The sequence below is a fragment of the Mobula hypostoma genome, chromosome 28 (genome assembly GCF_963921235.1).
Source record: "Mobula hypostoma chromosome 28, sMobHyp1.1, whole genome shotgun sequence".
NCBI classification, from domain to species: domain Eukaryota; kingdom Metazoa; phylum Chordata; class Chondrichthyes; order Myliobatiformes; family Myliobatidae; genus Mobula; species Mobula hypostoma.
In genome coordinates, this window is record NC_086124.1 from 20,360,186 (window position 1) to 20,387,660 (window position 27,475).

The 27,475-nt window shown below is 46.4% G+C and overlaps 1 protein-coding gene across 1 annotated transcript; it reads left to right on the top strand.

Moving 5' to 3' along the window:
• The first annotated feature begins 9,940 nt into the window (after positions 1–9,940).
• Positions 9,941–10,978, top strand: LOC134338717 (C3a anaphylatoxin chemotactic receptor-like). The gene has a single exon (XM_063034760.1). The coding sequence runs from the start codon at positions 9,941–9,943 to the stop codon at positions 10,976–10,978; it is 1,038 nt and encodes a 345-aa protein (XP_062890830.1).
• The last annotated feature ends 16,497 nt before the right edge of the window (positions 10,979–27,475 follow it).

Here is a 27,475-nt window from a genome sequence, read left to right on the forward strand (position 1 = left end):
ATAAGATGTCTTTTTAGTTCAGTTCACGGTTAAGCCCAATAGGGGATCAGCTATTCTGGATTGAGTGTTCTGCAATTACCTGGAATTGATAGGGAGCTTAAAGTAAAATAACCTTTAGGAGTAAGTGATCATACTATGACCTAATTTTTCCTGAAATTTGGGAAGGAGAAGCTAAAGTCAGATATATCAGTATAACAGTGGAACAAGGGGAATTACAGAGGTATGAGAGAGGAGTTCGCCAGAACTGATTGGAAAAGAACACTGGCAGGGATAACGGCAGAGCAGCAGTGGCTAAAAATTCGGAAGGCACAGCATATACACATCCCCAAGAGGAGGAAGGGTTCTAAAGGCAAGATGACAGAACCATGGCTAACATGAAAAGGCAAGGCCAAAATAAGGGTCAAAAAGAGGGCACATAACAGAGCATTAGATAACGGAATTGATGGCTTTGCTGCAAAGTTTGCATATGATTCGAAGATAGGTGGAGGGGCAGGTAGTTTTAAGGAAGCAAAGAGGCTGCAGAAGGACTTAGACAGAATAGGAGAATGGGCAAAGGAGTGGCAGATGGAATACAGTAATGGAAGTGTTTGGCCATGCACTTTGGTAGAAGAAATGAAAGGGTTGGCTACTTTCCAAATGGAAAAACAGCTGGGGCACAAAGGGACTTGGAAGTCCTCGTGCAGGACTCCCTAAGGGGTTTATTGGCAGTTGAGTCTGTGGTGAGGAAAACAAATGTGATACATTAATTTCAAGATGCCTAGAATATAATAGCAAGGATGTAATATTGAGACTTTATAAAGCACTACTGAGGCCTCCCTTGGAGTATTGTGAGCGGATTGGGCCCCTTAGAAACACAGAAACATAGAAAACCTACAGCACAATACAGGCCCTTCGGCCACAAAGCTGTGCCGAACATGTACTTACTTTAGAAATTACCTAGGATTACCAATAGCCCTCTATTTTTCTCAGCTCCATGTACCTATCCAAGAGCCTCTTAAAAGACCCTATCGTTTCCGCCTCCACCACCGTTACCGGCAGCCCATTCCACGCACTCACCACTCTCTGCATAAAAAACTTACCCCTGACATCTCCTCTGTACCTACTTCCAAGCGCCTTAAAATTGTGCCCTCTCGTTCAGCCCTGGGAAAAAAGCCTTTGACTATCCACAAGATCAATGCCTCTCATCATCTTATACCCCTCTGTCAGGTCACTTCTCACCCTCCGCCGTTCCAAGGGGTAAAGGCTAAGTTCGCTCAACCTTTTCTCATAACGCATGCTCTCCAATCCAGGCAAAACATCTTTGTAAATTTCCTCTGCACCCTTTCTATAGTTTTCACATCCTTCTTGTAGTGAGGTGACCAGAACTGAGCACAGTACTCCAAGTGGGGTCTGATCAGGGTCCTATAGAGCTGTAACATTACCTCTTAGCTCTTAAGCTCAGTCCTACGCTTGATGAAGGCCAATGCACTGTATGCCTTCTTAAACAATCAACCTGTACAGCAACTTTGAGTATCCCATGTACTCGGACCCCAAGATCCCTCTGACCTTCCACACTGCCAAGAGCCTTACCATTAATACTATATTCTGTCATCATATTTGACCTACCAAAATAAACCACCTCACACTTATCTGGGTTGGCTTCCATCTGCCACTTCTCAGCCCAGGTTTTCATCCTATCAATGTCCCGCTGTAACCTCTAACAGCCCTCCACACTATTTCACAACACCCCAAACTTTGTGTCATCAGCAAATTTACTAACCTATCCCTCCACTTCCTCATCTAGGTCATTTATAAAAATCACAAAGGTAAGGAGTCACTGAACAGATCGCTGAGGCACACCACTGGTCACCGACCTCCATGCAGACTATGACCCGTCTACAACCACTCTTTGCCTTCTGTGGGCAAGCCAATTCTGGATCCACAAAGCAACGTCCCCTTGGGTCCCATGCCTCCTTACTTTCTCAAAATGCCTTGCACGGGATACCTTATCAAATGCCTTATATTAGAAAGCATGTTCTGTAACTGGAGAAGGTTAAAAGGGGGTTCACAAAAATGATTCCAGGATTGTCAAATGAAGAGCGTTTGTTGGCTCTGGAACTGTATTCACTAGAAATCAGAAGACCTCATTGACGCCTATCAAAATGTGAAAGGCCTTGATGTGGTGGATGCGGTGAGGATGTTCCCTCTGGTGAGAGAGTTTAAGACCAGAGGCACATCCTCAGAATAGAGGGTCATCCTTTTAGAACAGAGATGAGGACGCATTTCTTTAGCCAGACGGTGGTGAATCTTTGGAATGAGTTGCCACGGGTAGCCGTGGAGGCCAGGTCTTTATGAATATTTAAGACGGATATTGCCAGATTCTTGATTGGTCAGTCCATGAAGGGATACTTTGGGGGGGAGGGTTGATATTCCAATAATTTTCCCACTGCCGATGTCAGGCTCACCGGCCTATAATTTCCTGATTTATTTTTAGAGCCTTTCTTAAACAACGGAACAACATTGGTTATCCTCCAATCCTCTGGCATCTCACCTGTCGCTAAGAATGACTTAAATATCTCCGCTAGGACCGCTTCAGTTTCTGCACTTGACGTACACAGGGTCCGAGGGAACACCTTGTCAGAACCTGGGGATTTATCCACCTTAATTTGTCTCCACTCAGCAAACACCTCTTCCTCTGCAATCTGTTTAGAGTCCATGAATTTAATGTTGTTTTGTCTTACTTCTCTGTACACCCTATCCGGCTCCTAAGTAAATACAAATGGAAACAAAATGCATTTACGACTCCCCCAACTCTTCTGGCTCCATGCATGGATTACCATTCCGATCTTCCGGAGGACTAACTTTCTCTGTTGCAATCCTATTGCTCTTAACATATCTGCAAATTCCCTTTGGATTCTGCTTCACCTCGTCTGCTAATGCAAACTTGTGCTTCGTTTTAACCCTCCTAATTTATTTCTAGAGCATTCTCTTGCATTTCTTATACTCCATAAGCACGCCATTTATTATTACCTGCCTATACCTGCAATACACCTCTTTTTTTTTTGCTTAGCCAGTGGCTCAATCTCAATATCTCTTGAAAACCAAGGTTCCCTACATCTGTTTACGTTACCTTTTATTCTGACAGGCACATACAAGCTTTGTACTCTCGAAACTTCACTTTGGAAGGCATACCGTTTACCAAGTACACCTTTGCCAGAAAACAGGCTGTCATTCCTCTCTCTCTCTCGCTCTCTCTCTCTCTCTCTCTCTCTCTCTCTCTCTCTCTCTCTCTGACTCTCCCCCCCCCCCGCCCCCCGCCCCCAACTCATTCTTAATTTTATAAACTTCCGTCAGGTCACACCTCAGTCTTCAACACTCCAGTGAAAGTAACTCAATCTCTTTCCTGAGGGCCCCTAGCCTGTAAATTGGGCAGCATCCGGTCGAAAGTGTTCTGCACCCTCTCGAAAGCCTCCACGTCTTCCATGAAATAAGAGCTGCAGAACAGCACCCAGTGATCCAGATGCAACACAGGCAAGGTTTTATACAGCTGCAGCACGATCTCCTGCATCTTCCACTGAGCGATGAAGGCAAGTGTGTCATACACCTTCTTCACTTCTGGAGTACCGTGGACATACTCCCCAGATCCCCTCAGAACATCATTTCAGTAGAGTCCTGCCCTTCACTGTGTACTTTCTTTTCATTTTTAACCTTCCAAAGTTTGACACCTCACACTTGCCCGGAATAATCTCCATCTTCTATTTCCCTGTCCATAACTGTAACAATCTATTCCTTGCTCAGTCCTTTGACAACCTTCCTTACTGTCCACAACTCCAGCAATCTCTGTGATTTGAGCAAATGTACTAAATTGCTCATCTAGGTTTTCATACAAGTCTTATATACAGTATGTATATACATATATAGAGACACACATATATTGTGTGTGTGTTTGTGTGTGTGTGTGTGTGTGTGAGAGAGAGAGCGAGAGAGAGCACACACACATTGGGAATGGACATTGGAAATGGTGAGGGTTGAGCTCCGTGAAAGGGGTGTGGGACAGAAGGAGTGCCAGGGGCAAGGGCATGTCGAGAGTGCCACGCCCACCACCCTCCCGCCCTGAGAGACAAAGCAAGGTCATTTGATTCCAAACAATTGGTTTATTTATCATTGTAGAATGTCTCTCTGATGCTTTCCGCTCACTCCTCTCTCACTTCCCCTTTTCACAGCTATGATTCTCATCTCCATGTCTCATTTTACTCTCAGTCCATAATAGAGACCCATATCAGAAGCTGAATTATAATCACTCACATATGCCATTAAAATTTGTTACTTTTTCTTCTTTCATGGCGGCAGTATAGAGCAATACATAAAATTACTCCAGTACTTTGCAAAAACCTTAGACACCCTAACTGTGTGTATATATATAGTCACAGTTGTATCACAGTTGATGTATCTATATTTTTCTAAAATGCAGAGGTCCCAGTATCGATCTTTGCAGAGGACCACTGGTCACAGATCTCCAGCAGATCCCATGCATGTTGTATATTGAATGTGATGTAGTGGAAATCAGAAAAATTAAATCGTTTCGAATTTGGGTTTGTAATAAACTTTATTTTGATAAATTTTTAGCTCCCTCTCTAAACTGTCCAATTACACAAGACACTAAAGTGCCTCCAAACTTTCACATCCAGCAGTTGCGGTACAAAGGTTTGCCACAGAGCTTCATTTTCTATGTTTCTCTGGTAATGAGTAATTTCAATGTTAGTTATTGGTGTTAATTGGAATTCAATTTCCTCAAACTGAGTTCTGTGGAACTGCGTATCAGGGAGTGATTTCCACCCTTTTTCTAAACCTCTGCTGGCAGCTCTTTCCAGTCACATACACACCCCTTGTCAGGTTTGCACGGACAAGTTCCTTCCAGTCTCTGCACAGGTAACAGGAGTCACCTGCTTCTCGATTCCATTTAAACTCAGCTCTCGTACACAATCTTCGTTCACTCACACGATCCTGACAGCTTCAAGCGGTTGTTCTTAGCTTTCAGTGACCTTCTTACCCTGTCGTATTCAGTATCAGTTCTCACTTATTTACTGGACCCTCCTGGCTATTAATTTTGCAGTTAACTAGTAAATTATCTTTCACCGCTAAATTGTCTCCGCTGCTCTGTTTTTGGTTCAAACTTCCTCCTCATTTCCTAACACTCCTCTCTGTGTAAAAATACCACGCTTCTCCTTTGAACTTCCCCTTTCTCCTTAAGTGCTTGTCCTCCACCATTTGATATTACTAACCCGGGTAAGAGATTCTACCTGTCTATATTATCTTTGGAATTTATAAACTTCTATCGGGATCTCCCCGGTCCTCCAGTGCTCCAGAGGAAACAACCTAAGTTTGTCCAACCTCTCAGGTCATGATAGGTACATTGGAATAGGATATTATACCCATTACAGAAGTATGTCTATGGGAGGAACAGGTATGGCAGCTAATTGTTTCAGGATCCAGGTGTCATAGATGTGATAGAGCTGGAGGACAGAGAGGAGAGTGAGTTGCCTGACTGATGAAAGAGAACATCAGAGTAGGAGTCAGAGATGAAATTACAAAAGGATCCTCCAGTCAGCCTTTCTGGGTGGAGTTTAGAAATAAGAAGTGAATTATCAACTTGCTGGGATTGTACCATAGGCCCTCTAATAGACAACCGGAATTAAAGGAGCACATCTGCAAGGAGGTTGCAAAACGTTGCAGAAATGATAGCGTTCTCATCGTAGGGCACTTTAACTTTACAGACAGGCATTGTCATGGAGCTCTGGGCTTAGATGTGGTAGTTTGTTGGGTGTGTTCAAGGAGATTTCCTTATTCAATATGTAGAAATCCCTACCAGGGAGAGGGAGATCCTTGTCCTGGGGGCAGGACACGTGACCAAGGAGTCCGTGTGGGAGCACTTTGAGATGAGTGGTCATAATTGCACCAATTTTAAGTTAGAGATGATAAAGGACAGGTCTGACCCTCAGGTTGCAGTTCTAAATCGTGGGTGGTGAAAGTTAACAGCATTAGAGAGGGACCTGTGGTAGTTAATTGGAGTAGGTTGGTTGCAAGTAAAGAGTCATCTGGCAATTGTGTGCCTTTTAAAAGAGAGATATTCAGACTACAAGTTTAGGTGTTCCTGTCACTGTGAAAGGCAAAGCTGGCAGGAGTAAGGAATCCTAGACGACGCAGGATATTGCAGCCCTGCCCAAGAAAAAGATGGAGCCGTGGGTTAGGTACCAGCAGTTGCAGAAACTCGTTCCATCTACGGACCAACCTCTGGGTTAAAAATTTGCCCTCAGGTCCCTATAAAAACTTTCCCCTCCCAACTTAAACCTGTGCCCTCCAGTTCTTGCTTCGCCAACCCTGCGTGGAAAAACTGCCTTCACCCTATTTATGTCCCTCGTGGTTTTATACACCTCTATACAGTCACCCCTCAGTCTCCTAAGTTCTAACAAATGAAGTCCCAACATACCCAATCTCCCTCCATAACTCTGTCTCCCGAGTCGTAGCAATATCTCCTCTGCACTCTTTCCAGCTTTCCTGCGGCAGTATGACCAAAACTGAACACAATCCTTCGAGCGTGGTCTCACCACGTCTTGGTTAGCATCCTGTACTCGCTGGAATTCGGAAGAATGAGGGGACCCTCACTGAAACTATCGGGTGTAGAAAGGCCTCGATAGAGTGGAGATTGGGGCTGAGAAGGAAATGGATCAGCCAAGATGAAATGGCGGAGCAGACTTGATGGGTCAACTGGCCTAAACTTCCACCGATATCTTGTGGTCTTATGGATCAAGTACAGGCTGCTGCGAGGACAAGTGATGCGGGAGTGTATTCAAGTCGGAAGCCGAAAGAGCGAAAAGGTGACATGAGAGAGCCTTGGTAGAGAAGATGAATGAAATTCGAAAAATATTTCACAAGCGGTGCGCATAAAATGCTGGAGGAACCCAGCAGGTCAGACAGTATCTGTGGAGAGGAATAAAGATTTGGTGTCAGGAAATGTTAGTTCGGAGTAAGGGAGCAGACGATTCAATTTTATGACTGAAAAGGTACAAACTATACTTAGCACGTTAACAGATTACACTGAAATAGGTGTTGTCGCTGACGCTGAAGATAGTTTTCAGTATTTTTAAGGGATCTTGATCAGCTTGGTAAGTGAGCCGAGGACCAGTTAAATTTGGGAAAGTGCGACGTGTCACGTTTCGGGAAGACAAATGAGGGTAGACCTTTCATAGTGAATGGTACGGCCCTGGGGTGTATTGCAGAACAGAGAGATATAGGGGTAGAGGTAGATGGTTCCCTGAAAGTGGTGACACAGGTATACCGAGCGGTAAGGAAGGCACTTGGCAGTTCGGTCTCCATCGGTCAGGACACTGAGTACAGGAGTTGGAACGTCACATTGCACTGTAGAAGAAGTCGGTGAGATCACACTTCGGGTGTTGTGCTCAGTTCTGGTCGCCCAGCTATAGCAACGATGTCATTAAGCTCTGGAGGGGGCAGAGATTATTCTCCAGGATGTTCTTGGGTCTGGAGGGCTTCAGCTATAAAGAGGGACTGGACAGTCTAAGACTGTTTTCCGTTGAATCAAGGAGGCTGCGGGGTGACCTTATAATGGCTTGCAGCTATATAGGACCCTGGTCAGACCCCACTTGGAGTACTGTGCTCAGTTCTGGTCGTCTCACTATCGGAAGGACGTGGAAACCATAGAAAGTGTGCAGAGGAGATTTACAAGAATGTTGCCTGGATTGGGGAGCATACCTTCTGCGAATAGGTTAGGTAAACCCAGCCTTCTTTTTCCTTGGAGCGACGGAGGATGAGAGGTAACCTGATAGAGGTGTATAAGATGATGAGAGGCATTGATCGTGTGGATAATCAGAGGCTTTTTTCCCAGGGCTGAAATGGCTATCACGAGAGGGCACAGTTTTAAGGTCCTTAGAAGCAGGTACAGAGTGGATGTCAGGGGGAAGTTTTTTACACAAAGCGTGGTGAGTGTGTGGAATGGGCTTCCGGCAGCGGTGGTGAAGACAGATACGATAGGGTCTTTTAAGAGACTCGTGGACAGGTATATGGAGCTCAGAAAAATAGGGGGTTATGAGTAACCCGAGGTAATTTCTCAGGTAAGGACATGTTCGGCACAGCTTTGTGAGCCGAAGGGCCTGTATTGTGCTGTAGGTTTTCTATGTTTCTATAAAATTTTTATGGGTGTAGATAAGGTGGGAGCTCATTGTCGTTTTCCCCAGGGTAGGGGATACAGGTTTAAGTTGAGAGGGGAGAGATTTAAAGGGGACCTGAGGAATCCTTTTACCCACCTGAAGGTGGTCTGTGTATGGACCGAGCTGCCAGAGGAAGTAGATGAGGGGGGTATATGGACAATATTTAAAAAACACCTGAGCAGATACAAGGATAGGAAATGTGTAGAGTAGTGGACCGTGCACCTCAGGTTGGGAACCCCTGGTTTAGAAAGATATGGGTCTTGTTGAGATAGAAATCCTGGCCAGAAGATATAATTTGGGCCAAAGGGCCAATTTCGTTGCTGCATCCCATAGCTCCTACCCTCTAATCCAGCCAACATCCTGATGACCCTTCTCTGTGCCCTCTCCAAACTCTCTACATACTTGCTCTAAGGGGGTGACGAGAACTGCCCCAATTGCTTCAAATGTTTATACGACTGAAAATGACTTCCTGGCTCTTCTACACAATGCCCGACCGATGAAGGCATGCACTCTCTTCCACACGATCACTTTCAATGAACTGTGGACTTGGGCCACAAGATCGCTCTGTTTTTTTTTTAATTCAATTATTTACTTATTGAGATATAGAGCGGAATAGGCCCTTCCGGCCTTCGAGCCGAGTCGCCCAACAACCCCAGATTTTACCCTATTACAATTTACGGTGACTGATCAACCTACCAATCGGTACGAATTTGGACTATGGGAGGAAAACAGACGCAGCCACAGGGAGAAAGTGCAAACTCCTTACATGCAGCGGCGGGAACTAAACCCAGATCGCCGGTACTGTGAAGTGTTGTGCCTGTATACTTTCCCCTTACATTTGACCTCCCAAAGTGCATCACCTCGCACTTGCACTGACTAAATTCCACCCGCAATTAATCTGTCCATACCTGTAGCTGATCTATATCCTGCCATTTCTCTTGACAACTCCTCTGCGGTCCACAATTCCACCAGGCTTACTGTTCTCTGCAACTTAACAATCTGTCCCCCTGCACACGTTTTGGTCAAATAATTTTGGGAGGCGTGATGAAGAGGGAGAGCTGCGCCGCGAAAAGGGCCGTCAAAATGGAGAGCTGCACCCTTCTCTCCATCCTTCCCTCTACTGTACCCCCGCTCTCTGCTTCCTTGTACCCAGTCTCTCTTCATTTCACCTTCCAGCATTTCCTCCTCCTCCCCTGCTCTTCTGCTTACTTCGCGTCCCTCTCCCCGCCCCCCCGATTCTCTCTCTCTCTCTCTCTCTCTCTCTCTCTCTCTTCCCATTACCTTCCCTTTCTCCTTGTCCCCTCTTCCTTCTCCTTCCCCTTTTGGCTCTCTCTGTCACCTAACCCCTGCTTTTCCCTGTCTTCCCATTACCCTCCTTCTCACATTCCCCTTTCTCTCGCCCTTTAACTTCTCCTTTCTTTCTCCGCACACGCTTCTCTCCCGGTAGCCTCCGGATCCCTTCCTCCTCTTCTCCTCTCTCTCTCTCTTACCGTGCCCTTCGTTTCCTCTTCCCTGTCACCCTGCTTTTCTATCACTCCCTCACCCTACCCCGTCTCCTCCCCTTCTATCCCAATCCCCTTAATCTCCGTCTCTCCTTCTCTCCTTTCTTCTCCCGTCCTCTCTCCTTCCCTGTTCCTTCCTCCCCAATCTCCCTCCCCTTCTCCTCCATCCTCACTCCCCTTCCCTCCATGCCATTCTATTCTCACGTCCGCCATATCTCACCCATTAGACCGACAATGTTGTACTCCGAAGACGAAGATAAGGACACCTTCCTTCGCAGACCCTTTAATAGCAACTGGTCCCTAACTTGGGAACCCGACGAAGAAATGGGAATGGCACTGTCAACGCCCTCCATCTTGTCGATTGTCACCTACACACTGACGTTCTTGCTCGGTGTCCCCGGCAACGTCGTCGTCATCTGGGTAACGGGCTTCAAGAAGACTGGCGGCATTAGCAGAGTTGGTTTCCTGAACCTAGCCGTGGCAGACCTGACATACTGCCTCACCCTCCCCTTCTTACTGGGCAATGTGGCCTCCGAAAGTTCCTGGCCCAGAGACAACGTCTTCTGCAAGCTCCTTCCCGCCGCCATCATCCTCAACATGTCTGCCAGCGTCTTCCTATTGACCCTGATCAGCATTGACCGCTATCTGGCTGTCTTTCAACCCTTGTGGTTCCGGCTACGGAGGACCACAGCCTGTAAGCACGTCACCTGCCTTGGGGCCTGGGGCCTTGCCTTCCTCATGTGCTTGCCCACCCTGCTGACACGGCAGGTGATCAGCTATCCTGAGATGGGCTTGATGTACTGCGGCTTCAACAACACCGGAACTTACTTCGGGGAACATACCAAAGTCGTAGTGGAGGCTACTCGGACCGCTTTAGCGTTCGCCCTCCCCTTCCTGATCATGGCATCCTGCTACCTCCTGATCGGCTGGAAGCTGAAGAGAGACAAAGTTGCCAAGTACAGAAAGCCCATCCGCATCATATCGGCCGTGGTCGCCACCTTTTTTCTCTGCTGGCTGCCATTTCACATTTGTGGCCTAGCCCAGGCTTTCTCCACCCAACCTGAAGCCTTGATCTGGGACAACCTGTCTGTGGGCCTGGCTTCCCTCAACAGCGCCCTGAACCCCATTCTCTATGTCTTCATCAGCCACAACTTCCGCCAGGTTTTCAAGCACTCCCCGACCACCTTGTTCCTCCAGGCCTTCGCCGATCAGCCGGATGGAGTCGATTCACAGCAAGCCGATCAGTCTAACCAACGCGGGTGCCAAGTCTGAGGGTGAACTCCTGTTCTCCCATGGTTCCCACACTACCCCCCCCACCCCTTCCCACTCCCCCACATCCCGCCGTCGTTGATGCCACGGGGCCTGCTGATTCAGGAACCCGGTCTAGTGAACCAAAAATTCAGGGTCGTTAGACATCGTTCTTCTGCTGGTGACTGGATTATCACTCTATCATCTACCCGAATGCTTTACCCAAACTTTTAGGAGGCACCCTGTCAAAAAACTGCCCCCATGTCCACCTTAGTGACGTCTAAGTGACTCCACTCCAAGTTGGTTTGCTGGTTTCTGGGAAGATCCTCCTCCTGGATATGGTAACCAGATATGACGGCATGATCACTCCATAATTTCCTCCCCTCCACCTCCAGCAGGTTCCCCTATCAAGCTTTCCCTCAGTCTCCCCCGCTCCATGGAGACGCGACCCGGCCTCTCCGATCTCTCCTTGTAACCGAACCACGCCATCCCCGGCAGCGTCCTGTGAAATCACCCCTCCACCCTTTCCAATGCAGTCATCTCATCCTATAGTGTGGGGACCGGCTGCGGGCTGGCCAAAGATTTATAGAGTGTACTTTCCTAATCTCCTAATCTAAGGAGGAATGAACAGGTGGGAGTCGGCGGTCGATGACATCTGAATCAGCAAACAATTTGCTGGAGAAAAGCGAGGTTACAACTGAAACAAAATGGAAAATAAAACTTAAACTAGCTGTTTGCAAATGAGAAAACTCTCACATTTCTGATTAAAATCCAGTTAATTCGAGTTTATTGTCACGTGCACAAGTCTGGTGAGGCAGGGCACCACGGGCAGATAAGCAACAAGCTGTACGCAGAGGTTGAACAAAATTAGATTATTGCCAGGGCCTGAAGGGAGAACTAGTGACAATTTATAAATTTATAGAAGATAGAACATAGAACTGTACAATACAGCAGAGTACAGGCCCTTTGGCCCACAATGTTGTGCTGACCCTTAAACCCTTCCTTCCATATAACCCCCCACCTTAAATTCCTCCATATACATGTCCAGTAGTCTCTTAAATTTCATTAGTGTATCTGCCTCCACCACAGACTCAGGCAGTGCATTTCACGCACCAACCACTCTCTGAGTAAAAATCCTTCCTCTAATATCCCCCTTGAACTTCCCACCCCTTACCTTAAATCCATGTCCTCTTGTATTGAGCAGTGGTGCCCTGGAGAAGAGGCGCTGGCTGTCCACTCTATCTATTTCCTTAATATCTTGTATACCGCTATCATGACTCCTCTCATCCTCCTTCTCTCCAAAGAGTAAAGCCCTAGCTCCCTTAATCTCTGATCATATTGCATACTCTCTAAACCAGGCAGCATCCTGGTAGATCTACTCTGTACCCTTTCCAATGCGTCCACATCCTTCCTATAGTGAGACGACCAGATCTGGACACAGTACTCCAAGTGTGGCCTAACCAGAGTTTTATAGAGCTGCATCATTACCCCGCGACTCTTAAACTCTTTCCCTCGGCTTATGAAAGCTAACACTCCATAAGCTTTCTTAACTACCTTATCTACCTGTGAGGCAACTTTCAGGGATCTGTGGACACGTACCCCCAGACCCCTTTGCTCCTCCACACTTCCAAGTATCCTGCCATTTACTTTGTACTCTGCCTTGGAGTTTGTCCTTCCAAGGTGTACCACCTCACACCGGGTTAAACTCCATCTGCCATTTCTCAGCCCACTTCTGCATCTTACCAATGTCTCTCTGTAATCTTCGACAATCCTCTACACTACCCACAACACCACTAACCTTTGTGTCGTCTGCAAACTTGCTAACCCACCCTTTTACCCCCATATCCAGGTCGTTAATAAAAATCACGAAAAGTAGAGGTCCCAGAAGCGATCCTTGTGGGACACCACCAGTCACAACCCTCCAATCCAAAGGTACTCCCTCCACCACGACCCACTGCTTTCTGCAGGCAAGCCAATTCTGAATCCACCTGGCCAAACTTCCTTGGATCACATGCCTTCTGACTTTCTGAATAAGCCTACCGTGTGGAACCTTGTCAAATGGCTTACTAAAATCCACATAGATCACATCCACTGCACTACACACATCTATATGCCTAGTCACCTCCTCAAAGAACTCTATCAGGCTTGTTAGACATGATCTGCTCTTCACAAAGCCATGCTGACTGTCCCTGATCAGACCATGATTCTCTAAATGCCCATAGATCCTATCTCTAAGAATCTTTTTCAACAGCTTCCCACCACAGACGTAAGGCACACTGCTCTATAATTACCTGGACTATCCATACTACCTTTTTTGAACAAGGGGACAACATTCGCCTCCCCACAATCCTCCGGTACCATTCCCATGGACAAAGAGAACATAACGATCCTAGCCAGAGGATCAGCAATTACTTCACTCGCCTGGTGGAGCAGCCTGGGGAATATTCCATCAGGCCCTGGAGACTTTCCGTCCTAATGTATTTTAACATCTCCAACACCTCCTCTCCCTTAATATCAACATGCTCCAGAACATCAACCTCACTCGTAATGTCCTCACTGTCATCAAGTTCCCTCTCATTGGTGAATACCGAAGAGAAGTATTCATTGAGGACCTCTCTCACTTCCACAGACTCCAGGCACATTTTCCCATCCTTATCTCTAATCGGTCCTATCTTCACTCCTGTCATCCATTTATTCTTCACATAATTGAAGAATGCCTTGGGGTTTTCCTTTACTCTACTCGCCAAGACCTTCTCATGACCCCTTCTTGCTTTCCTCAGCCCCTTCTTAAGCTCTTTTCTTGCTTCCCTATATTCCTCAATAGACCCATCTGATCCTTTCTTCCAGAACCTCATGTATGCTGCCTTCTTCCACCTAACTAGATTCTCCAGCTTACTTGTCACGCATGGTTTCTTCACCTTCCCAATCTTTATCTTCCTCACCGGGACAAATTTATCCCTAACATCCTGCAAGAGATCCCTAAACATCGACCACATGTCCATAATACATTTCCCTGCAAAAACATCATCCCAATTCACACCCGCAAGTTCCAGCCTTATAGCCTCATAATTTGCTCTTCATCAATTAAAAATTTTCCTGTCCTCTCTGATTCTATCCTTTTTCATGATAATGTTAACGGCCAGGGAGTGGTGGTCACTCTCCCCCAGATGCTCACCCACTAAGAGATCTGCGACCTGACCCGGTTCATTACCTAATACTAGAACTAGAATCGCATTCCCCCTCGTCGGCCTGTCAACATACTGTGACAGGAATCCGTCCTGGACAACCTTAACAAACTCTGCCCGGTCTAAACCGTTGGAACAAATCAGGTGCCAATCAATATTAGGGAAGTTAAAGTCACCCATGATAATAACCTTGTTATTTTTGCACCTTTCCAAAATCTGCTTCCCAATCTTCTCCTCAGTACCTCTGCTGCTACCAGCGGCCCTATAGAATACCCCCAATAGAGTAACTGCTCCCTTCCTGTTCCTGACTTCTACCCATACTGAATCAAAAGAGGATCCTGCTATATTACCCACCCATTCTGTAGCTGTAATAGTATCCCTGACCAGTAATGCCACCCCTCCTCCCCTTCCCCCACCCCCACCCCTTTTAAGGCACTGAAATCCAGGAACATTGAGAATCCATTCCTGCCCTGGTGCCAGCTACGTCTCTGTAATGGCCACTACAGCGTAATTCCATGTGTGTATTCAAGCTCTCAGTTCATCACCTTTGTTCCTGATGCTTCTTGCATTGAAGTACACGCCCTTTAGCCATTCTACCTTACTACCTTTACACCTTTTATTCTGCTTCTCTTTCCTCAAAGCCTCTCCATAAGTTAGATCTGGCTTTACTCCATGCACTATACTTGCAGTTCTCGCATGACCTTTATCCTCCTCCACCTCACTATCTGCTCTAGCAGTCTGCTTCCCCTCCCCCTGCAAATCTTGTTTAAACCCCCGAAGTAGCACTAGCAAACCTTCCCGCAAGGATGTTAGTCCCTCTCCAGTTCAGGTGCAACCCGTCCCGTCGGAACAGGTCCCACCTTTCCTGGAACAAGGCCCAATTGTCCAGAAACATGAAGCCCTCCCTCCTGCACCATCTCCTTAGCCACGTATTTAGCTGCATTATCTTCCTATTTCCAGCCTCACTAGCACGTGACACGGGTAGCTATCCTGAGATTGCAACCCCGGAGGTCCTGTCCTTCAATTTTGCACCCAACTCCCTATATTCTCTTTGCAGGACCTCCTCCTTCTTCTTATCCACGTCATTGGTCCCGACATGGACCACGACATCTGGCTGCTCACCCTCCCTCCTGAGAATACTGAGAACTCGATTCGAGATATCGCGGATCCTGGCACCGGGGAGGCAACAGACCATCCGGGATTCTCGATCTTTTCCACAGAATCTCTTACCTGTCCCCCTAGTTATCAAATCCCCTATCTCTACTGCTCTTATCTTTTCCCTCCGTCCCTTCTGAGCTGAGGGTCCAGTCTCGGTGCCAGAGACGCAACCACTGCAAATTGTCCCTGGTAGGTCGTCCCCACCAACAGTATCCAAAACGGTATACTTATTGTTAATGGGAACAGCCACAGGGGTGCTCTGCTCATTCTGTCTACTCCCCTTCCCCCTCCTGACAGTCACAAATTTACGAGTAGGCGTAGATAGGGTAGATATATAGAATAAGCTTCCCCCAGGAGAAATGCCAAATACAAGAGGGCTTTACATCAAGGCGAGAAGCCGCAGGGTGGTGGGGTGGCGTGGGGGAGGGGATGGTGGTGTAGGAGTTTTCTTAAGAAGACTGAGTGGTGACCTCATTGAAAACTACGGAGTATTGGAAGGACTCAACAGAGTAGCTGTGGAGCGGATGTTTCCTATGGTGGGGGTCTCTGAGATCAGATAACACAGCCTCAGAACAGAGGGGCGTCCTTTTAGAACGAAGATGAGGAAGAATAACTTTAGACGGAGAGCGGAGAATCTGTGGATTTCGTTGCCACCGGCGGCTGTGGAGGCCAGGTCATTTGGGTGTACTTGATAGATTCTTCATTAGTCAGGGCATGAAGGGATACGGGGAGAAGGCAGAAGATTGGCTTTGAGAGAGAAAATGGATCAGCCATGATGAAACGGCGGAGCAGACTCGATGGCCTAATTCTGCTCCTATATCTTCTGGTTCTTATAGGAGGTTTATCGGGTAGTTTCCACCCGGAGTGGTGGGGTGGTGTTAGAGGCAGATACAACAGATTTAAGTGGCTTAAGAGGCTTGTAGATGGTCTCGCGATCGTGCAGAGAATGGCGGGGTACGGAGCATACAGAAGGGATTTACTATAGTTGAATCCGTATCATGCTCAGCACGGATATCCCTCTGCACAACTGCAACCTGCCAACTCTCCTTCCGCGAGGAAGAACGAGGACACTGGACTTCATGCGCTCAAATCGGCAGCATCAAGCAATTTGCTGGAGATGAAGAATCGGCGAGGTTAAAACTGCATCAAAGTGGGAAAATAGATGTAAATAGATTCATTTTCAAAAGTCTATACACTGTCACATTCCCAATTAAAGCCAATATCGTGTTTATCCTGCATACGTCCCGTGAGATAGAGGTACATTGATTTCTACCGACTCCAGTAATTTTCCCCATTCCGCTTCTTTCTTCTTCAAATCCCCACTCTGGCTCCCGACTTACCTCTTCTCTTCTCCTCACCTCTCCCTGGTGCCCGTCCTCTTTCCCTTTCTCCCATGCTCCACTTTCCTCTGCTATCAGATTCCTTCTTCTCCCTGCAATTAGCTTTTTCATCTAACAGCCCCAAAAATCTTACTTCGTCCTCCCACCCCCCCACCCCCGCACCTTCCCACCACCCCGTCACCCACCTGGCTTTACTAATCAGTTACCTTCCAGCTTGTAATCATTCCGCTCCCCGCACCATTTTTATCCTGGCTTCTTCCCCCTTGCTTTCCAATCCAGATGAAGGATGTCGGCCCGAAACGTCGACTGTTTATTCCTCTCGATAGATGCTGCCTGACCTGCTGAGTTCTGTATGTTGCAATGACAAAATAAATGATTGCAGCAGCATCACAGTCGGGTCGGAAACGATTGGTAGAGAGAGACCATAAGACCAGGGGCAGAATTAGGACATTTGGGCCATCGTGTCTGATAACGCCATTTCTTCATGCTGAAGCGCGCACAAAATGCTGGAGGAACTCAAAAGGCCAGGCGACATCTATGGAAAAAAGTTCAGTCGACGTCTCAGCCCGAAACCCTTCGGCAGGACATATTAGGATCCATTCATCACATTCATCGTGGCTGATCCATTTTCCCTCTCAGCCCCAATCTCCTACCTTCTCCTTGCATTCCTTCATGCCGTGACTAATCAAGAATCTATCAGCCTCTGCATTAAATACACACAATGATTTTTCCCAATGAAATTCCTACTCACCTCCGTTCTAAAATGACGCCCCTCTATTCTGAAGCTGGGCTCAGACTCCCCCGCCATGGGAAACGTCCTCTCCACATCCACTCTATCAAGGCCTTTCAACATTCGATAGGCTTCACTGAGGTCACCCCTCACTCTTCTGAATTCCAGTGAGTAGATGGCTAGAATCATCAAAAGCTCTTCTTATCGAAAAACCCTTTCAATCCCGGGATCATTTTCTTTAACCTCCTTTAAACCTTCTCCGATGTGAGGACATCCTTTTTTTCAAAAAGGGGCCCAAAACTGCTCATAATACTCCAAATAACAGGGGCTGCGGGAATTACTGGTAAAAATCAATAAAATGTTATGACTGATGTGTGGATGGAATTTGCCCCGCTGCACGCTCGGGTGGGATCCGGGCCCTGGCACTTCAACCGGCTGCTGGAGGACAGCCGATTCCGGAATTCGTTTCGAGGCTTCTGGGTCACCTGGAGGGAGTGGCAAGGGGATTTCTGCTCCCTCCAGCAATAGTGGGTTGTGGGCAAAACCAGATTCCGGTTTTTATGTTGGGAGGACACGAGGGGATGTCTATTGGCGCGTGGCCAAGTGGTTAAGGCATTCGTCTAGTGATTTGAAGGTCACTCGTTCGAGCCTTGACTGAGGCAGCGTGTGTGTCCCTGAGCAAGGCACTTAACCACACATTGCTCTGCGACGACACCGGTGTCAAGCTGTATGGGTCCTAGTGGACAACATCGGTGGCGTGGAGAGGGGAGACTTGCAGCATGTGCAACTGCTGGTCTTCCATACAACCTTGCCCAGGCCTGCGCCCTGGAAAACTTCGAAGGCGCAAATCCATGGTCTCAAGAGTCTAACGGATGCCTATTATTACACTAGGGGATCGACAGAGGCGGGGGCTCTGAGATTGAGCGGCTTGGGAGAGAGTAACTTGACCTAGAATCCGATCGCTGGGGACCAATAGTTATGACAGGAATACCAGGAGAAGAAGGACTAAATGAGGGACCTGCAGTTCTAGCAATCCAGAATGCGCACGTGTGTTCACGGATCCAAATGCTGTAGAATTTGGAGCTTGGCTCACCCTTCTTCTATTCGTTGGAGAATTGGCACGGAGTCCAAAACCAGATAGTTGCGTTTCTGGCTGCTGATGGCCCTTCCGTCACGGACCATGATGAAATCAACACAGAAGTCCGCTCTTCCTATCAGATTTTCAATGAGTTTAGGTTGGGGAACTGTGAGGGCCATGGCAAAACTTTCACCTTGCGCCTCTTGAGGTAGTCCATTGTGGATTTTGAAGTGTGTTTAGGATCAGTATCCTGTTGTAGAAGCCATCCTCTTTTCATCTTCAGCTTTTTTACAGACGGTGTGATGTTTGCTTCCAAAATTTGCTGGTATTTAATTGAATTCATTCTTCCCTCTACCAGTGAAATGTTCCCCGTGCCACTGGCTGCAAGACAAGCCCAAAGCATGATCGATCCGCCCCCGTGCTTAACAGGTGGAGAGGTGTTCTTTTCATGAAATTCTGCACCCTTTTTTCTCCAGACATACCTTTTCTCATTGTGGCCAAAAAGTTCTATTTTAACTTCATCAGTCCACAGGACTTGTTTCCAAAATGCATCAGGCTTGTTGTTCCTTTGCAAACTTCTGACGCTGAATTTTGTGGTGAGGACACAGGAAAGGTTATCTTCTGATGACTCTTCCATGAAGGTCATATTTGTGCAGGTATCACTGCACAGTAGAACAGTGCATCACCACTCCAGAGTCTGCTAAATCTTCCTGAAGGTCTTTTGCAGTCAAACGGGAGTTTTGATTTACTTTTCTAGCAATCCTACGAGCAGTTCTCTCGGAAAGTTTCCTTGGTCTTCCAGACCTCAACTTGACCTCCACCGTTCCCATTAACTGCCATTTCTTAATTACATTATAAACTGAGGAAACGGCTACTTGAAAACGCTTTGCTATCTTCTTACAGCCTTCTCCTGCTTATTGGGCATCATTTATTTTAACTTTCAGAGTGCTAGGCAGCTGCTTAGGGCTGCTGATTGTTGGGACAAGGTTTGAGGAGTCAGGGTATTTATAAAGCTTTGAAATTTTGCATCACCTGCCTTTTCCTAACGATGACTGTGAACAAGCCATAGCCCTAACAAGCTAATTAAGGTCTGAGACCTTGGTAGAAGTTATTTGAGAGCTCAAATTCCTTGGAGTGCCCAATCCTTTGCATGGTGCTCCTTTTCTTTTTTTTTTGCTCTAAAATTGTACAAAACAAAAATAATACACTAATCTTGCTTAAAATGTTGAAAAGAATGTTTCACCTTTAACTTTATGACTTTTGCAGATCAATAAATCTTCTACTGACTTAACTATTCACAGTAACAGAAATTTTGAGCAGGGGTGCCCAAACTTTTGCATGCCACTGTATATATTATAGCACTGAATTTGTAATAAAGATATTTTATTTTTAAAAAGTCAAAGACAAGAGTGAAGCACTCTCCACAGCGTCCCATCATACCCTCCCAGGATCAGACACAGGGTGAAGCTCCCTCTAGTTTTTCCTATCACACATTCACACGATCAGACACAAAGTGCAGCTCCGGCAACCGTAAGGTAGGTCAGGTACAGTACCAGGTGCTGCGGCGTGGCACTTGTCAATGGTGCTCACGTTCGACAAGTGCTCACGATGAAATGATTTTTGAATAATCGAATCCCACACTGCGTGCCTACAGTGACAATATTGAATTTACCCATTCTCGAGTCCAAAACCTATGTCAAGACCTTCGGCCTCAGTAGTTCAGTTGTTTAAACCATAAGGCCACAAGATGTGGGAGCAGGATTAAGCCATATGGCCTATCAAGTCTCCTCCGGCACTCAATCATAGAAACATAGAAAACCTACAGAACAATACAGGTCCTTCGGCCCACAAAGCTGTGCGGAACATGACCTTACCTCAGAAATTGCCTAGGGTTACCCATAGCCCTCTATATTTCTGAGCTCCTTGTACCTGTCCAGGAGACTCTTAAAAGACCCTATCGTATCCACCTCCACCACCATCGCCAGCAGCCCATTCCACGCACTCACCATCTTCTGCGTAAAAAACACACCCCTGACATCTCCTCTGTACCTACTTCCAAGCACCTTAAAACTGTGCCCTCTCGTGATACCGATTTCAGCCATGGGAAAAGGCCTCTGATTATCAGCACGATCAATGCCTCTCAACATCTTATACAACCCTGTCAGGTCACCTCTCATCCTCCGTCGTGTAAAAGGCCGAGTTCACTCAACCTATTCTCATAAGACATGCTCCCCAATCCAGGCAACATCATTGTAAATCTCCTCTGTACCGTTTCAATGGTTTCCACATCCTTCCTGTAATGGGGTGACCAGAACTGCGCACAGTACTCCAAGTGGGGTCTGACCAGGGTCCTATATAGCTGCAACATTACCTTTCTGCTCCTAAACTCAATCCCACGATTGATGAAGGCCAATGCACCGTATGTCTTCTTAACCACAAAGTCAACCTGCGTAGCAGCTTGAGTGTCCTATGGACTCAGATCCCAAGATCCCTCTGATCCTCCACACTGCCAAGAGTCTTATCATTAATACTATATTCTGTCATCATATTTCACCTACCAAAATAAACCACCTCACACTTATTTGGGTTGAACTCCATCTGCCACTTCGCAGCCCAGTTTTTCATCCCATCAATATCCCGCTGTAACATCTGACAGACCTCCACACTATCCACAACATCCCCAACCTTTGTGTCATCAGCAAATTTACTAACCCATTTACTAACCCTCCACTTCCTCATCCAGGTCATTTATAAAAATCTGGAAAAGTAGGGTTCCCAGCATAGATCCCTGAGGCACACCGCTGGTCACCGACTTCCATGCAGAATATGACCCGTCTACAACCACTCTTCATCTTCTGTGGGCAAGCCAGTTCTGGATCCACAAAACAATGTCCCTTTGGATCCCATGCCTCCTTACTTTCTCAATAAGCCTTGCATGGAGTACCTTATCAAATGCCTTGCTGAAATCCATATACACTACATCTACAGGTCTACCTTCATCAATATATTTAGTCACATCCTCAATAATTTCAATCAGGCTCGTAAGGCATGACCTGTCATTCAAAAAACCATGATGACTATTCCTAATCATATTATGCCTCTCCAAATATCCATGACTCTTGCCTCTCAAGATCTTTTCCATCAACTTACCAACCACTGAAGTAAGACTCACTGGTCTATAATTTCCTGGGCTATCTCTACTCTCTTTCTTGAATAATGGAACATGCACAACCCTCCAATCCTCCGGAACCTCCCCCGTCCACGTTGATGATGCAAAGATCATCGCCAGAGGTTCAGCAATCTCCTCCCTCGCCTCCCACAGTAGCCTGGGGTACATCTCGACCGGTCCCGGTGACTTATCCAACTTAATGCTTTCCAAAAGCTCCAACACATCTTGTTTCTTAATATGTACATGCTGAAGTTTTCCGTCCGCTGTAAGTCATCCCTACAGTCGCCAATATCCTTTTCCATAGTGAATACTGAAGCAAAGTACTCATTAAGTACCTCTGCTATCTCATCCGGTTCCATACACACTTTTCCACTCTCGTGCTTGATTTTGTCCTATTCTCTCATGACTTATCCTCTTGCTCTCCACATACTTGTAGAATGTTTTGTGGTTTTCCTTAATCCTGTCTGCCAAGGCCTTCTCATGGCCCCTTCTGGCTCTCCTAATTTCTTTCTTAGGCTCCTTCCTGCTCGCCTTATAATCTTCTAGATCTCTATCATTACCTAGTTTTTGAACCTTTCGTGAATTCTTCTTTTCTTCTTGACTAGATTTACAACAGCCTTTGTACGCCACGGTACCATCCTTTCCCTGTCTCATTGGAACATACCTATGCAGAACTCCACGCAAATATCCCCTGAACAAATGCCACATTTCTTCCGCACATTTCCCTGAAAACATCTGTTCCCAATTTATGCTTCCAAGTTCCTGCCTGATTACCTCATATATCTCCTTATTTCAATTAAACGCTTTCCTGCCTTGTCTGTTCCTATCCATCTCCAATGCTATGGTAAAGGAGGTAGAATTGTGATCACCATCTCCAAAATGCTCTCCCACTGAGAGATATGACACCTGACCAGATTCATTTCCTATTATTGTACCAGATCAAGTACAGTCTCTCCTCTTGTAGGCTTATTTACATATTGTGTCAAGGAGCCCACTTAACAAACTCCCCCCCCCCCACCCCCATCTGAACCCCTCGCTTTTGGGACATACCAATCAATATTTGGGAAATTAAAATCTCCCACCACGACAACCCTGTTATTATTACACCTTTCCAGAATCTGTCGCCATATCTTCTCCTCGATGTCCCTGTTACTATTGGGTGGTCTATAAAAAACTCTCAGTAGCGTTATGGACCCCTTCCTGTTCCTAATTTCCACTCACAGAGACTCCGTAGACAATCCCTCAATGTCTTCCTCCTTTTCTGCAGCCATGACACTACGTCTGATCAACAGAACCACTCCCCCACCTATTTTGCCTCCCTCCCTGTCCTTCCTGAAACATCTAAAGCCTGGCACTCGAAGTAACCATTCCTGTCCCTGAGCCATCCAAGTATCTGTAATGGCCACAATATTAGCTCCAAGTACTGATCCACGCTCTAAGTTCATCCCCTTTGTTCGTAATACTCCCTGCATTAAAATAGACACATCTCAAACCATCAGTATAAGCACGTCCCTTCTCTGTCACCCGCCTAACTTCCCTGACGCACTGTCTCCAAGTTTTCTCAATTTGTGAGCCAATCGCCTCTTCCTCCGTCTCTTCAGTTTGGTCCCCACCTCCCAACAATTCTAGTTTAAACTCTCCCCAGTAGCCTTAGCAACCCCAACCCCCCGGCCACGATATTGGTCCCCTGGGATTCAAGTCAACCTATCTTTTTCATACAAGTCACTCCTGCCCCAAAGGAGGTCTCAATGATCCAGAAATCTGAATCCCTGCCCCCTGCTCCAATCCCTCAGCCACGATTTATCCTCCACCTCATTCTGTGCCTATTCTCACTGTAAAGTGGCACAGGCAGTAATCCCGAGATTACTACCTTTGTGGTCCTGATTCTCAACTTCCGTCCAAGCTCCCTGTAATCTGCTTTCAGGACCTCCTCCCTTTTCCTGCCTATGTTGTTGGTATCAATATGTACCACGACCTCTGGCTGTTCATGACTGATCCTTTTATTGAGCTCCTCAACCCCAGTGCCCGGCCTTCTTGCCGTAACCTTTGATGCCATGCCCACTAGAGAACCTATCAATCTCTGCCTTAAATACACCCAACGACCTGACCTCCACAGCTGCATGTGGCAACAGATTTCACAAATGCACCACCCTTTGGCTGAAGAACTTTCTCTGCATCTCTGCTTTGAAAGGGCGCCCCTGTATCCTGAGGCCATGCCCTCTTGTCCTAGACTCTCCCACCATGGGAAACATCCTTTCCATATCTGCTCTGTCTCGGCCTTTCAACATTCGAAAGGTTTCAATGAGATTCCTCCCCCCCCCCCCGCCCCCCCGCCCCATCATTCTGAATTCCAGCGAATACAGACACTGAGACATCAGATGTTCCTCGTATGATAACCCTTTCATTCCTGGAATCATCCTTGTGAACCTCCTCTGGACCCTCTCCAATGCCAGCACATCTTTTCTAAGATGGGGGGCTCAAAACTGTTCACAATACTCAAGGTGAGGCCTCACCAGTGTCCTGTAAAGACTCAACATAACCTCCTCGCTCTTGTATTCTCGTCCTTCTTGAAATGAATGCTAACATGGCATTTGCCTTCCTCACCACCGACTCGACCAGCAAGCTAACCTTCAGGGTGTTCTGCACAAGGACTCCCAGGTCCCTTTGCATCTCAGATTTTTGGATTTTCTCCCTGTTTAAAAAATAAGCCGCACATTTATTTCAACTACCAAAGTGCATGACCATGCATGTTTAACAGAATGGTGGGACGTTGCCAGTGGCTATTCTCACAAATTTAATTAGCAACATCTTATACCACAACAGATTTGACTTATAATAATGAAAATGGTTGAAAGGGGGCGAGATCTTTTTGGGAGACTTCGAGAGAAATGTGCGTGGCTCCATGGAAGCGTAGCGGTTAGCACAACGCTATTGCAGCTCGGGGCGTTGGAGTTCAATTTCGACGTCCTCTGTAGCACGTTTGTACGGTCCTTCGTGCATGCGTCAGGTTCCTCCGGGTGTTCCGGTTTCCTCCCACAGTCAAAAGACGTATCGGTTAGTAGGTTAATTGTAAGTTTTCCCGTGATCCAGCCAGAGTTAAGTCGGCGGGTTTCTGGGGCGGCGCGGCCCAATGGGCCAGAACAACTGATGGGGACAGGTCGGGAGACTAACCATCGTAGAGAGATCCTAGGTCGCTGACACAGAGACGAAACCACCACTGAACTCATTTATCGAGAGGGGCTCATATCTAAATGCAGGCGATGGGGTTTGGAATGGTGAAACTAAACTGACAGTTCCGTCATGGATATGTTTGTAAATACACCGAGAATATTGGGGTGCTTGGGAAGATTCGCGATGAATAACCAGTGGGGCCTCGGAGAGTACTGGAAAACAGAATGTACTCGGTGTAGAAGGGAAGAATACGCCATGTAGGTGGAGCAGGAGGACCTTGCTTTACATGGTACGTCACATACCATACACTGTAGGTGAGGAAAGCATTGACTTCAGTATACAAGGGTAGGATTCATGCCATGAATTTCATGTGAGAAATAGAGGGACCTCAGTGTACAAAGGTGAATGGTGCAGAGTGCTGAGGAACAGAAAGACCTTGGTGTACGAGGGTAGGACACACACCATCAATGGTGAGGAGTATTGAGAGACAGAGGGACCACGGTGTACAATCATAAGACACACACCATTAATGGTGAGGAGTATCGAGGGACAGAGGAACCTCGGTGTATAGTTATAGGACAGACACCGTGAACGGTGGGGAGTGTCGAGGGGCAGAGGACCTCGGTGTACAAGGGGTAGGACACACACCATGAATGGGGAGTGTCGAGGGGCATAGGGGCCTCGGTGTACAATCGTAGGGCACACACCTAGAATGGTGGGGAGTGTCGAGGGGCAGAGGGACCTTGTCAATGCTCAGTCAGCTCTCCCTGGGGATTAGAAGACTGAGGTGGGCAAAATGATCAGTTGAAGATTAGGAAACTTTTCCCCACAACAGTAGGGTCTTATCCAGGGTAGAGTGGGGTTATGGTTTTAAGGTGAGATGTATAGAGGAGAGCTGAGTGGGATTTCTTTTCCCAAGAAGCGGGTGGCTGAGTTATGAAACGCACTGCCTGAGGGGTAGTGGAGGCGGAGACTCCCAAAAGATTGAATGTCACTTGAATATTCGAAACAGAGAAGGGGGCCGAGCCAGGAGGTTGGGCGGTGAGAGAACATATTGTGATATCGATACTGTAACTCTGAAACGGTACGTTAGAATTTAAACTTAAATTTAAATTTAAATCTAAGAATTTTGATGACAAGAGCTAAAAGTAAGATACAAGCTGAAATAAGTAAAGAACAATGAGATTTGTGAAAGGTACAAGAAACGCGATATTGATGTTAATGATGCTAAAAGAACGAGCTATTCAAGTGCAAAAAGATTTGTTGGTTTGCTTTATCGACTACACAAAAGCATTTGATGATGTGAAACACAATAAGTTATTCAAAATATTACAAGAAACTCTAGATCTAGATTCGAAAGACCTCCTCCTAATCGGAGATCTGTACTGGGAACAAACTGCTGCTGTAAGAGTAGATGGAGAAGTGAGTCAATTTACGAAAATCAAGAGAGGCGTTAGACAAGGGTGTGTTTTCTCCCCTGATTTGTATAATGTGTACAGTGAAACAATATTTAAAAAAATAAGAGACATCTTGGGAATCAAAGTTGGCGGTGAAAACATCAATAATTTTAGATATGCGGATGACACTGTGTTAATTGCAAGTACGGAGGAAGAACTACAAAACTTAATTGATATAGTTGTTGAAGAAAGTGCAAAAATGGGTCTATCTATCAATTGTAAAAAGACAGAATGTATGGTGATATCCAAAAAGAAGGAGAATCCTATATGCAGGCTGAGAGTAAATGGGGAAGACATAAAACAAGTACAGAACTTTTGCTACTTAGGAAGCTGGGTGATAACAGATGGCAGATGCTACTTGGACATCAAAAGAAGAATAGGGATGGCAAAAGACACCTTTGCGAGAATGAAGAGTACACTGACCAACACTAAACTAGGCATGACAACCCGCCTCAGAGCACTGAAATGTTACGTTTATCCAGTTATGTTATATGGCTCAGAATGTTGGACAACATCTAGCAACATAAGGAAATGAATTGAAGCAGCAGACATGTGGTTTTTGAGGAGGATGCAAACAATATCATGGACGAAACGAATATCTAATGAGGATGTCATGAACAGAGCAAACACAAAAAAAGAAATAATGTATGAAATCATGAAAAGAGAACGTGACTTCATTGGACATGTGATTAGGAAAGGGGAGTTAGAATGCACAGTAATTATGGGAAAGCTTGAAGGGAAGAAAGCAAGAGGAAGGCCAAGACAAATGATGATGAAGACAGCAGCCAGAGAACTGGAAATGAATACCAATGAATTGATCCACTTGACCCAAAACAGGGGTGCGTGGGCCATGGCAGTCAAAGCTCAAACTGGGCATGGCACCTGATGATGATGATGATGATGATGATGATGAAAATCCATGAGATATAGGACTAGATTTCAGCCATTTGGCCCATCTAGTCTGCTCTGTCATTTGATCATAGCTGATTTATTTTCCCTCTCTACCCCATTCTCTTGCCCTCTCTCCATAACCCTTAATACCATTTCTAATCAAGATCTGATAAACCTTCACTTTAAATATACTCAATGATTTGGTCTCCAGATCTGTCTGTGGCAATGAATTTCACAGATTCACTACCCACTGGCTAAAGGAATTCCTCCTCATCTCTGTTGTAAAGGGACATCCCTCTATTCTGAAGCTGTGCTCTCTGGTCATAGACTCTCTGCATCCAC

What these genes read in the sequence shown, in the direction of transcription:
- LOC134338717 (XM_063034760.1), top strand. Translation starts at nt 9,941, where the DNA reads ATGTTGTACTCCGAAGACGAAGATAAGGACACCTTCCTTCGCAGACCC.